General features: G+C 40.5%; 1 protein-coding gene across 20 annotated transcripts in view; it reads right to left on the reverse strand.

Moving 5' to 3' along the window:
- The window catches only part of BBX (BBX high mobility group box domain containing), a 153,251-nt gene that overhangs the window by 48,279 nt on the left and 90,944 nt on the right, over positions 1 to 14,028 (reverse strand). For 17 of the 20 annotated variants that reach the window (XM_042031611.1, XM_042031609.1, XM_042031617.1 and 14 more), the window contains 3 exons: positions 12,842 to 12,909; positions 6,561 to 6,641; positions 4,254 to 4,334 (listed from right to left, as the gene is read on the reverse strand). In XM_042031611.1, coding sequence (XP_041887545.1) covers positions 4,254 to 4,334; positions 6,561 to 6,641; positions 12,842 to 12,909 — 230 coding nt within the window. The remainder of the gene's footprint in view (positions 1 to 4,253; positions 4,335 to 6,560; positions 6,642 to 12,841; positions 12,910 to 14,028) is intronic. The other 3 variants (XM_042031606.1, XM_042031604.1, XM_042031601.1) reach the window with 1 other exon arrangement.

Here is a 14,028-nt window from a genome sequence, read left to right on the forward strand (position 1 = left end):
CTCCCCACCACATCCCCCTCCAACAAAATCCAGGACATCCATTTCACTTAAAGCTATTTAAAATACTCAAACGTGCACTAACAATAATTTTTAATATTAAACTAAAGTATTTCAACATCCTAGTTTTGCTTTGAGACAGTTCAGTGAACCTGCTCAGGAACCCACTTGACTAAGTGATCTTGTACACTGCACTTTGCAGGAAGATGGTCTCAACATTTTTATCTTTCTATCATAACAAATGTTCATCTCAATTATTTTTTTTCAGCACATTATGAATGGCAGAAAAAGGATAGAACAACACCCCCACAACCTGAATTATAACTTGAGAACATACAGGCGTATCTTGCCTCCTGATGCACAAAGTGAGGAAAGAGTAAAGGAATTCTGACAAGACAATAGGTGCTCCTAATAAAATGTGAGATCTTTGTAGTACTAGTAGAAAGAGAGAAAGCTAACATTTCACATCAGAAAAAAAATATTTTAAGAGTTAAGAAAACAAACAGCAAGCGACACAAATGTGTAACTCATTCTGATGAAGTTGCTGGCCAAGTATCAGAAGGAAAGAATGGCTGATCAATCAGCTCTCAGTGAGATTACAGATCCCATTCCCTGTTTTAAGAACATCTTCTAGCCTTAATTAGAAAAATCAGAACCTTCAGTACTACAGCCACAAACAGCCCCTTACTTATGCAGAGGTTTAACTGGAGGATCATTAGGATCTTTTATTAAAATACAGGTGGGATTTTAGCTACCTTATTACATTTCAGTTTGCAAAAGAAGCATGGTACTAACTTTTTCATCTTCCTCCTAGAACAGGCATTTCATTTCAACACAAACATTTAATAATTTCAGTATGTGGGTAAACAGCAAGTACCTTTGCCTTTACCTGGGAAGATTACAGCTTTACAAATGGGAAAGCTAGAAGACAAAACACTCACTAGTTCTTACACTCCCAATTTCAAGGCATTTTGACCAAAAGTTTTGGATTCAAACTTCCTGTTCTGCACAGAAATAAACAGAGAGCAAACCTTCTCAAAGTGAGTAGGTGAGAATGCAGCAGGGACAAAATCATCCTCAGGCATGCTTTTTTTTTTTTTCCTTAAATGATAACAGCATGCTGGACTAGCAAAAAAATTCCCCCTTGTTGCCTACTACACGTGACTGTTTTTGGGGTTTTTGTTAATTAAATCACCAAGAGAAAAAAATTTAGAAAAGCTGCTGAAAGCAGAGTTTGGTGATTTTGGATTTGTTTTATTTTTAAGATGGTTGAACTAGCAATTCTTTTGCTTCCATACCCCAGAAGCCTTTTCTTTAATAATGAGTAAGAGTTTAGGTAAGTAAATCCAAGAGGCACTCTTCTTTCCTCTCAAGGAAGCAATCACCATCATCTGTTCAAGTTTGCCAAACACACATGCAGTAAGACCAAGAGACAAAGGGGTCCCATCTGCTCTGCTTCCCTCTCATGGCAAGGAAGGGGACAGCAACCAGCCCCTGTGAGCAGACAGCCTGCAAACAGCCACCGCCCTAAGGAACATGGCCCACTGCTCAGAAATCACAGCCTACAGAATGCCTTTCCATAAAGGTTCAAATGAGAAAGACAAAAGTACGGCCAAGTACTTGCAAGGTCAGAGCAGCCAAAAGCGTAACTTGACAACAACCCAAATTTCAAAAAACTCTTAGGAGGACATCACATCATCTTTGAAGACCTCCAAGGCACTTGCCTGCGCACCCACAGGACCAAAGGAGGTCTTGCTCCCAGGATTTTCATCATCTGTTGTGGCAAGTCACTGGGCAGGCCTCATTAGCCATACCCTGAGCAGCTTTAATTGACAACTAGAGCACTTGGGATATACAACCCGATGAAAGACTAACTGAGGCTGTAAGGACAAAAAAATCCCATGCTACGCTACACATAACTAGCTGCTTCTGAGTGACAGGGCACTTGTACTCCTGGGGTAAAGGTGTCTGTTTTAAATGACAAACCTACTCAATGGGATCGCTGTCTTCACAAAGAGGCACTCTTACTCACCCTGCTGCAAAGGCGGTGAAGAGAAAGGCAACATATGAGGAACACCCAGCCAGAACCAAAACTGAGCTGGGATGGCTGCCAGAAGTCTCCAGGCACATAAGACCAGAGCACACTTCACATTTCTTCACAGGTCTACTTGGCTACCGGTAAAATAACTACTTTCTCTCCCTCTCTTTTTTCTTTTGTAGCACTGTACATTGCTGACAGCAGCCCACTGCAAATTGCTTGCCATAATTTAGCTCTCTAAATGCAGTAACGTGTTCATATAGACAGGACGCAGCAAGTGGCACAGTAAAGGAATAGGACATTTGCCAAATTTGACAAAGACAGCCTGTGCAAATGAAAGCCCTTATAGCTGAAAGAGCACAAGCAGCTTTAATAGCAGAGGAGAAAGCTTAAAGAGGTTCTGTAACGTGCTCAATACTTTCCCTGTACAACCTAAATTAAATCATCAGGCTGTAAGCTCAGAAAAATGCCATTTCTCTACTGTTATAGACAAATGATGTTCATCACTGTCATTAAGGTTTCACAGGAAGAATAACCATGGCCAGCAAGGTGGGATTTTTAAATTTTGGGTTTTTTTCCCTCCTTTCTAGATTTGTCCCCTATTTCCAGCCCCAGAACAAAACCAACCCCTCCAGACTGCACACACATTTAAATATTTTTACAATAAAAGGAGATTAACCCTGACTCTAAAACTGTCCTCAGCAAATCCTAATTAACTTTCTAAGCACCTCTTCTGCCTAACATTTGATGATTCATATGTGCACTCCAATGTGCCAAATGAGCTCACTCAGCATAGTGGAAATGCAACTCAATGCACTGTCACATCCGTATGACAATTTTCAAGTTTGTCATTTTGTTTGTTCAACTAGAAGAGGAAGTGATTTTAGGTTCTGTGAAATTCTGAGTATGGCTAAACTGGGTTTTATGTGACAATTTAAGAATGTTGTACTAGGATGCAATACGTGCTCTGTTCAACTCTACAGATATCCAGAATGACTGAGATTTTTTACACTAAGTTAGCAGATTCACTTGCAGTATTATTCCAGTACTTTGCAAAAAAATTAACAAGAAACGTTCCCCAGTTTGTATATTTTAACTTGGTTTAAAAGTTTGGCTCCAGCACCTAGTTTTATCCTGCTCAATTCTACTTATTTTCTCAAAAGAACTTTGCAAATTAACTTCTAACTTTCAAAAATGTGGTACATATGAAAACACTTTCATGATTAGTGATATTAACTCTACTGTATCTTTTATAGGGGTGTTTGTAGTCAGATATTTTCTGGCACCAGAATCAGTAAATTGATTTTTCTTCCTTGGCCCTCCTAAGGAAAACACCAAGGCCCATTCTAGCCAAGCTAAAAACACACAGTAGACAACTAGCTCAAAATTTAACAGAACGAAGTGTGAGGTATGTAGCCAAACCTCTGTAAACACCCAGAATAACAAAGAGGGTATCTTTTAATTCCATTATGCTTCTCTGCAATAGCACCAGCTCCAATCCCAGCCTTTTCAGACACACAAAAAATGCACCTGTGGCATAGCTGATTCTGCAAAGCAGTATCAGACTCCCCCAAATGGGCACGAAAGGTATATTGTGTAGAAAATCAATTCACAGAGGCACGCACATTCATCACATGGGAGAAGAAATTCTTAAAAGCAGCATTTAATAAACTCCAAATCTTCAATATGTGGAGGAAGGCAGACAGGTTACATACTTATGGGTAATTGATAGGTTTGATAAGTCACCACCTAACGATGCTGTTAAATATCCTTGTAGCTGTTGTGATAAGCTTCCTTTGACCTGCAAGGATTCTTCAAATGATTCCTGCCCCTAGGGCACTCAGCATTCTGCACTGCTGCAGCCTCTTCCACAGGCAGTGCACAGTGTCATTTCAGAACGTCTTTTAATTGTTGTTTTCCTAGACGTAAATTAAAAGGCCATTTGCATAATCAGTCTGCAGTGATCCTTTGGGTATGGAAGGCTCAATAGTGTTCACAAGTTCAGTACCTCATATATGCTACAGCTGGTAGAACTGGCCAACATCTTATCCAATCACTGATTGTTCACCCCGTGGGTTTCCTAACACAATGCTGTCATGAAGATACACATCTCCTGATGGGAATCCCTGATAAGACAGGGTGCTTAGCCATTCAGTGACAACTCTTACCGGTTCCCTGCTTCCTCCCATCCTCCCCCCACCACATTCAGCCATTATACCTCAGCAAACTGAAACAATGCAGACTCCTCCGTTTGTTTTACTGCCCCCAGGACTCCAGGCTGTGATGTGTTTGAAGAGATCTGTCAGGAAAACAATTATGCTCGTATTACCTAACTCTTCAGTTTCAGTATCACACTTCAACATGCTAAATTTATAATCTGTCATAAACAGACTCCTGGTACCCCAGAGTATGCAAACGAGTCCCAACACACCCTTAGAACAAACAGTATCTGCTTTCCAGGAAACAGATAAACAAGTGATCTGTGAAATGGTAATCTTGAATTACTTTTCACAAGGAAAATCTTTCCTAGGATCAACAAAACAGGTTTTTTTTGAATGGCTTTTATTTGCCTGCTGATACGTCAAAGAAGGGTTAGCAACGAATACTTAACACTGTATTGTATTTCACAGTACAGTGGAAGACCTGAGACTGCAGGATGGTGGTGATGATAGAGCACAAATTGCTGCTTAGCACAGAAGGTAAGTGTGGACAGCAACACAATGTGTGCAGGCATTTTGAGATACCAGATCTATCCCAGACACTAAGGTAGCTGCATTTCATACTTTTTAACTTGTGTCAATTAGTTTAGTTGCAAATGACACCTCTGATTAATGTTAAACTTCAATCCAAGTACCAATTATTTTGCCACTGACACACATACCTACCATGCGCTCGTTAGGTGCACCCTTACTACAGGCTGTTTAACATCCTCGAAAAATAAGACTAGCTAATTTGCATTTCTAATTACTGATCATCAGTAAGCTACTTCTAAACCACATGTTTTAGCAGTGCTGGTGAGCTTGTTTCCTGGTGCCCACTGAAATTTTTCTTCAATGGGTAAGGAAAAGCCAGAGGTCAGAAGCCCTTAGCAAGGGCATATCTGGCAGCACACAGTTCCTGCCTACTATCACATGGGTCTGGTACTTCCCTCCTTCAGCACTGTAAAATGAACTGAAACAATTAGGTGAGCTGGTATTTGTCTTACACTTTAAAAGATTCAGCAGTGAAATTCAGGAAACAGACCATTATCAGGAGGAACTATACAATATAAGACATTGCTCTACTGACAGCGTAAGCACACAGAAGCATCTCAGAAATACGGGAAGATGGACGTTGAGTCATTACCACAGAAGTGTCATAAGTGATACTGGAATTAACCAATTCTAAGAAGCCTCTAAGTATTCCTTTTCATAGCTGGCACACCAGGCATTTCCTCTTCCTAACAAGAAAAGCCAGCAGGCTGTTTTAGAGCCTAATTACAGGTTATCTACTTCACTCTGGCCATTAACTTTCATCAGAAATAAAGAATCAGTGCTCCAATTTATTTCTAATACATTTGAAGGACTCGGATCTTAAGCTGCAACTCAAGGGCTTGTGCACTGATGTTAAAACAAACTAACTGAAAAAAAGGTCCCATCTTCTGTGTGCTAGGATTGCAGTGTATCTGCTCCAGAAGTGATGATGTTTGAAGGCGGAATATGAGGGTGCACAAGGCAATGGGTATTAAAGACACACAAGTCAGATTCACAGCTGGTGTGAATACAGGTAATAAATAACCCCCACTATGACAAAATTTTTTTCCATATACACTTACTTAAAAATTACCCAGTGTCCTGTAAAATCAATGTCTATACAACTAAATATTTCTGTGTCATTATTATGACTATTTCAGAAGTTGGAACAATACCAACAAACAAGTGATGCTTGCAGAGGGCCAGAGTTCCTTGCAATCTCATTTTTATCATTTTATATCAATGAAACCCATTAAGACTTGGATGAAACCGTATACTTCAAAGAAAAGAACAACAACACACACCACAGTTGCACTTCTGGCAATAACTGGAGTATGTTGACAAAAGTATTGTACATTGCAAAGTTAAAGCACAGTTGCATGGAGCTGTTTGGTGGTTATAGAAGAAAATTTTGGAAATTTAAGAACTACAATTATTTTTGACAAAGCAGCCACAGCAGATTAGAAACATAATGTAACATCCAAATACACATTAAAACCTTAGTTAATAAGGCTCTAGTTTAAAACTAAGTGCAGGAATGACGTATCTCCAAATTACAGCTTAAACCACAGCTCCATTATTGCACTTGGGTTTCCACCATGGTACTAAACACACTCTCCTGCACTTCAAGTCTGACCAAACTGATAAATGATTCAACAGCATAAACCCAAAAATGAGGGAACGAATAAAAGTATCAATTTTAGTTAAAGACATTTGATTTTTCTTTCAGCCAGACATCAGATGCTTCTTAAAAGGAAACACTTGGAAAGAAAATCTTTTTTAAAGAAACTCACCTCTGCGAACTGAAACAATGACGACTTCTGACAGGCTTCTGTAGAATTAGCTGCATCAGACTGGCAAGTACTGGAGGAAACCTGAAAAAAGGAGTGTGCAGAGTAAGACCTCAAAGGTGGTTCTCTCAAGCTAAAAATAACAGTGAGCAAAACAAACCATTTAAGAGAAGAAGGACAAGCTAATATTTCAGAGTCCTGGAAAAATTAAATCATATTTATAGATGAAAACACAGTTTAGTACCCATTTTAATGCATTTGAAAACTGTCTTAGAAGACAGACCACAAAAATACCAGTTTTTTTTTTCTCCTTTTATAATTCTGAACTTGTCAGAATAGCTTTATGCAACAGAATACTCAACGGATTATACTGGACTGTGCACGTAAGTATCTAGTCTTGGTGATGCTATCAACACTGCTATATCTGTATTTTGTGCAATCATTCTGAGTAAGATTACTTAGAAGGTTGAAAGAAATTTTGAGACAGTTGCTGACACGAATACTTACTAGAAAAATAATCTCCAATCGTAACAGCATGAAAATGAGTAGATAAGGGTAGCACAAGCCTAAAGTTTCTCAAAACATGTACCTAAACATACATTTTAGGGGTGCTTTTGAGAAGCAGTGCAAGAAAGTCATTATACCTGAAAACAAAATACAAGTAAGGATTGTTCAAAACCAAAAGCCTTATTTGAATTAACACAGATCTTACCCATGGTATTCTTATTAGCCAGAAATGTGCTAATCAAGCGTTATTCTGTAAAGGAATTCTATCAAATATGATACATTCATTAAGTGTCACATTTGAGTGTAAAAGATTTACATGTGTCACTCCTAGGAAACTGGGGTACTGTTAGTATAAAATAAGGTATGTAACATGGCTAGTAAGAAACAGAAAAAAAGGAAGGAGGATTTGTAAGATTTTCGAAGAAGTAACCGGATGGAAATTTTTTCCCCAACAACTTTTTTCCCCTTGAATTTTCAGTTTATTTAAAAGATTAAAAAATAAATGTGGGGCTTTTTCTTATACATTACCTAAACAAGTATATCAACAGCTTTTATTGGTGAAAGCACACCTAATATTTAGCTACTGACTGCACCTGTTGTTAGTAAGCACAAAGCCCCACAACACACACAGGCCTCCAGCATGTGCAGCTTGCCCTGCTGCTGGTTTGTCTGAGATCCTGAAGCACTGCAATAGCAACAGCAGCATTTGGTTTCAGGAATCTGCTACCCATGCTCCCCTGGAAACACTAAATCCAAGTGTAGCAACCCACAGGCCAAGGGGAACATGACAATTTGCTTACATACACAAACAAACTTGTTTCTTCCCTGCCATAAAACTGAGCAGCAACAGTGACTCCTGCCATCTGTATTTCCCCTGTATTTATTAAACACTGAGCAGGATGTTTTATCAGTGGGCCATGGGAGTACAGCAACCCAAAGGGCCACAAAGAATGTATTTTTAATGTCTATCTTTTGCATTTTTTTGCCTAGGTTGTGCTACTGTTTTCATTGATATAATGTTTATTACTGACTTTCATCTTCTTTCTGCACAGTCTGTTTAAGATGTCTGTGTCTCAGCAGTATTCTGGACTGTACGGGAAAAGCATCTTGCTGCTGTTGAGTGACCCATCTCTGAACGTCTGGGACTCTGAAGAAATGAAGAGTATCTGAGGGTTGCTGCTTGCATGTCTGAGCACTCATTTAGTTATTTTAGGCCACCGCACTGGTGGGATTCTTAAAGGAATAACGAAAATTTGGACTTGGTTTCCCATCTAACTTAAATTTTCTGCAGTTCAACCAGCTGCCTTATACAGCTTAGTTTGCAGTGTCTATTGCAGAAGTTTGTAAGTGGAGCATTTCCAATGCAGCACAGAAAAGGGCACTGCTTTGCTTAGAGAAGCCATGTGGAAGCTCCCTGCCCCCAAATCAGGGCCGTGCATACCTGAACTCTGCCCACCTGCCAGAAAGAGACCGCAGCTTGCCAGCTCCCTTGCCGATCTAGGGCCACATCCACATGGTTGTGTCAGCACAAGCCTGAGCTGGCAAGGCACAAAACAGCTCTGAGTTCAGAGCCATTGAGCCACTGAGCCCCAGAGCACCATGCTGGAGCGGCAATGCCCTTCCAAGAGGGGCTATCCCGGCTCAGCCCCCACAACACAAGCGCTGTCAGACACTCAGGATGAGCCTTCTTGCTGCCTCAGAGGGCATGTGCTGGGGGCTGGGCACAGCTTGTACACCTGGCGGTACAAGAACCACTTGCTGAGGGAGGCGTGAAGCCCAGTTTTCTACAGTTTTGTGTGCAGAGGACAGATTGCTGGGGCTCAGTAACTCAGCGGAGATTTTGTGGTTGGAACCACTATGCTTTTCCTATCAACTCCTGCTACTCTTTAAAAAGATAATGCTGTTGCCTTTACTTGACAGAGCACTAATTTAAGCTTGTGTCTTCTACTCTGCTGCTCCCCAAACATTCTTGACCTGTGGGAAACTTATTATCTCCAGGACTTCTAACCTTTGCCAAGTTGAACCTGATCAAAGCAGGGGAACAGATGCACAAATAGTGCCATTTTATACATCTAATTTCCTGCTCTAATAAAATGTCCTCAACATCCCATTTCTTCTCCTCTTTCCTCCTCCCAATCTTACCTCAAGCTGCACTGAGAGATTTTTCACTTCTGATTCACACTTTGCACAGACCCTGTATGACATGCCAAGACTTTGTTCTCAAAAAGAAGGAAACCACAAGGATAATACCTCTGTGGCCTTCCTTTGCCTGCGGGTTACCTGCTCTAAAACAATCACACCGAACAAGGGTGGCAGAAAACCCCTGGGACAGCCTCACTCTGACTAGTGCGAGGCATCAGCGCTGCTAGACAGGCAGGCTTTGGATGACGCTACGGATTTCGGGATTTCTGGGCACTAACCTTCACAGAGTCCACTAGGTGCTGCTGTAAGGCAAGGAAAGGGCCTGACGGACAAGTAAGGGAGATGTGCAGCAAGGCAAACGGGCAAGTAAGGAGCGCTGCTCACCCAGCTTCAGCCTTGCTGCCATCAACCTGTGGCAAGGACCAGGCTTTGCCTGGCCACAACCACAGCAGCTGGAGCAGATCCGTCCGGCATATCTGCTCGGGTGTTCAATAAAATATGCTCATACACCACTGTCTTGTGTAACTGATGAAAGCATCCAAAATGCAGGGGGAATTGCACAGCCAAGACTTTTGTTGACTACCTGTAAGGTCTGTAGCTTCTCCTGACAATCTGCTTAGTAACTCCAGCTGCTGTCTAGAAATCAGTCACCTCCCGACACTGAATTCTGTTATCAGAAAAGAAACTCTCTAGTCTATTGCAAAAATTTGCAAAAATAGAAACATACTGGCAACATAAGGAGATTGCAACTGAAGTCTCAAAACAATTCTGTAAATATCACTGTTGTGCCTCTTCCCATCCTCCTGCTGGCAGGTCACTTGGTTACCTGACATCTGGGCTTCTGACAACTTGAAGATTAAACACCTCACTTGAAAAACCCCTATCCATTTCTTTAGCATACACTTGGCAGAACATCAGCAGGTGTTGAATACGTTTCATTGGGATTAGCAGACTTCTAAGTACAATGGCCTTCATCCTCTCAAGCCCTGAGCAAATCTGTGCCAGTGCTGCCCTCCCCTCCACTAACAACTTTAAGATTGTAAGGCTATATAAGACCTATGCTTACAAGGCCACCCAAGCCTGCATAATCATACATATGCACAGCAGTCAATCTGCATGCTGACAGGTAATCCTGTGTCTGGCAGATCCCCAGTTTAAGAACCACATATGTGTACATGCATTTTAAGTGTATTCACACACTTTAATGATAATGCAGACTACGTGATATAATTTAGAGCATTCCTTAAAAAATGACAGTCTGTCCTTTTTTTTTAAATAGAAATGCCAAGGCTTCAGATGTACAACACGTATTTATATACTTATATGCATATAAAAACAATACATACATTCTCCACAATAAAGCCAATTTCTGAACCTCTTCACTAACCATACCTCAGCAGTCACGTTAGTACACCGTAATTCTCTCCCCAAGAGGATACCAACTCTAATGCAACACAACCGACTCCTCTCCACTGAAGAGGAATGCAGCTTCCTAACTCTACAATGAATTCTCGAGCTGTTTTCTGAGCCTGTCATACTACCTCCTAGCATGTTCTAACCTCCCAGATCTTGATTTAAATGTGAGACCATAAGCATTGAAATCCAACCATAAATTCTCCTAAAAGCATGCAAAGATGACTATCTTACATCTCCTGTGCCCAAGGGTGGAAAGACAGAAGAGCTGCCCAGTTATTCAGCTCTAAATACGTTTAGGATCATTACTGCATTTGGAAAACACATGCCTAAGAAATATTTGTTCTGTATCTATTCACCACTGAAACATAAGAAAATAAAGAAAAAATGAAAGACACACTAGGGCTGCTACACAAAAGAAAGTGAGAAAGTCTCCCAGCACCTGGACACACAGCTGGAGACTAACTCCTGCTAACATGCGATGAGGAGCACTGAACTTTGTTCATTTGGGTCCCTTTAAGAATACCAATCACCCTGATGGATCTGGAAGAGGTATTTTACAAAGGAGACCCTCAAAAATAATCAGAGATGTGCAGTTTCCTGGAAAAGTGCTCTGTCCCTTAACCACTTGTCAGATAGGGCAGGACAAATAAAATATGGTAACTCACTAGTAAGTATGGGCTAAGTTATGGCCCGTCATGATTTTAACAACAGCCAAAAAATCCCCCAACTAGTTTTGTCTGGGCTGTATTCATGACAATTATTTTGCTCTGCATTTACGAGGAAAGCAGATTACACAGCTTGCTTCTTTGATGTGGAGGGTCAGGTTTCAAAAGAAGAGTACAGGCCCAGAAGAGTAGAGTGTAGTTTATACATAGAATGAATATTTAATCACAGGTCATATCGCACACTTCTATCAGAAAAAATGGGGATTATGTAGGCACATGGGAAGCATGTCTTCTGCTCAAAATTAGAAAGTTTTGATTCAAAGAACTTCCATGTACTAAAACAATGACACAACCTGCTTTTTGATGTGTCTCAACCTACATGCAGATTTATAATTCCTACACTGCCATCTGAAATCATACTACTTGAGGCATTTGTAAAATCAAGACACCTCAGCTCTCAAGGTCATAGCAAAGATCTTTTTTAAAGAAATGTAGGATCAGTGACTACAGTATACCTTCCCTCACACTTAAATGTTAACAGCATATAAAAGCAGCTTCTATGCTCCAAGCTGAGAGATTACAAGTTTGAGAAATATAGGACAGTAAAATTTTAGCACAAAATAATGTATTTCTTTTCACTTTTCCGTCCACTTTGCATTAGTGTTTCTTATTTTCATGCTGCAGCACAGAAGGCCAGTACCCACACACCACAAAAACTTCCATGGCTGAAACTGGTGTGCACAGCATTGAAGAGTCTAGGCATTACAGGAACAATGCATCTCAAATGCACTACACATATAGATTAAGTTAATTATTGCTTTTCCTTCCAATAACAACAACAAGAAGAGAGCTTTCTCCTAGAGCTAGAGATTTATGGCAGTGACTATTTATTATACTCAACAAAGAAGCCACCTTTAGAACAATTTTCAAAGCTTGCCTATAAAACAGATGATATTAATAATCAATCTGAAGAAAGACCTGAGATCTCTGCACTACTGGAGATATGCACAAACACTTACTAGACTCCTTTGTAAAAATGTAAAACATGTTCGTGATGGCAACTGAACTACAAACTTCTTTTCAGACTTAAGGGTTTAGTGAACAGGAGTAGACTGCAATACTTCAATTACCGGTTAGCACTTGCATGGTTTCAGAATGCATATACAGTGATGCTGACTTTGTAGGAAATTATTTATTTATCTGTTAGTGCCAAGGCCACAGTTATGTGAGGCATTGCACAAGCATATAAAATCCTTGCCCAAAAAAGCTTGCAAACCACCTGTTTGTTAACACAGTCACTGTATTTCAACCCTTCTACCTCTGACAATGTCTCTTCATGAGGCAGGCTTGACTGGTGTGATCAAGTATCAGCAGAGTTAATACTGAACTGTGCCCAACCTCTAAATTCACAGTTGGGATACAAGACACACTTCATTCCCAGCTGAGGTTACCTGAAGATGCGTCCTAACCTTCCTTCCCCACTGGTCAAATATTACTTTTAAAAGCCTTTTAAACTGACAGCTTGTGTTTAAGGGAGAGAAGAGAGCTCCTTACCTCTTGTGCAGTAAGTGCATGTTCCCCAGCTAGAAGCAGCATACTCAGGCCTCCCATTTGTGTAGGATCTGTTAAAAGAGTAAAACCAAGTCTTAAGTTGCTGGTTTAAAAAATCTACCACTTGCACCACTAAAGCCCCAGAAGACTACTTGTCACAGACACTCTCAGCAAGCTGCCATAAAAGGCAGTTCAAGAGATTCACAAATAACCATTTCTGTACCCTCTGGGAAGGCTTTCAAAGCTGTTTGAAGGATTTAATTGGATTTGTGTGCTTAACACCCCATTGCATGGATTTACAATTTTACTGCCAAAGGTTTTATGTACTACAGAGATGAATATCTTTAAAACAGCAACTGTAATGATCTCATACATAAATATACACAAAGATGCTCTCATAATGCACAGGTTTATAAGTCGATGGATACTCCCACCAAGGGAGGGGGCTCTTCCTTGGCAACTGAACAAATAAAAGGATTGAACAAAACAACACGATCAAGCTCTGAAGTAAAATTTCTATTTTCATTTGTCTTTAATTTAGAGCTGTATTTAGTGGTGAAAAGTGCCAGCCTGACAGCTCTGAAGCATGAAGCCAGAACAGCACAAGCACTGGCCAGGCAAGCTGCCTGCCTACTTGTTGCCCTGCCAATACAATATATAATTGAGGAATGTAAAATTGAGATATAAATGTTCTTTCTCCAAGTATTTGATACTGGCAGCTTTTCCCCTCTGGCCTTCCTGCACCTCAGGAGCTCAGAAAATGACAAGAATTGAAAGCAATAAACTCTGACACTGCATTACTCATGGAGTAGCTTTTCCACTCAGAACAGTGGTTGCTCTTCATCACTATGAAGACTAATTGTCTGATTTTGGGGGAATGCCTTGGAAGCAATGCAGGCGCCTGATTTAACAGTGCCATGTAGAGAGAAGAAGACAGACAGTGGCCAAATGTCTCAAATAACAGCCACGATGTGAGTGGAATTTTTTGATCTTTTCAGCTGACATGGGCCAAACCTGTACCTGTAAACCTCCAAACAGTTTAGTGCTACTGATGATCACAGCCCAATTCATGGGAGTACTCATCGATGCTGCTTAATGCAATACCACAGATGCTGCCCAAAGTTTTCCTGCACACAGCATCTCTCACTGACATTCACAAGGTAAGTTTTTTCAATAGTCTTTGAGAAGGG

Source organism: Corvus kubaryi, unplaced genomic scaffold, assembly GCF_017639235.1.
Source record: "Corvus kubaryi isolate FWS band 111438036 unplaced genomic scaffold, C.kubaryi_AGA036_p1.0 37341, whole genome shotgun sequence".
Lineage (NCBI taxonomy): Eukaryota > Metazoa > Chordata > Aves > Passeriformes > Corvidae > Corvus > Corvus kubaryi.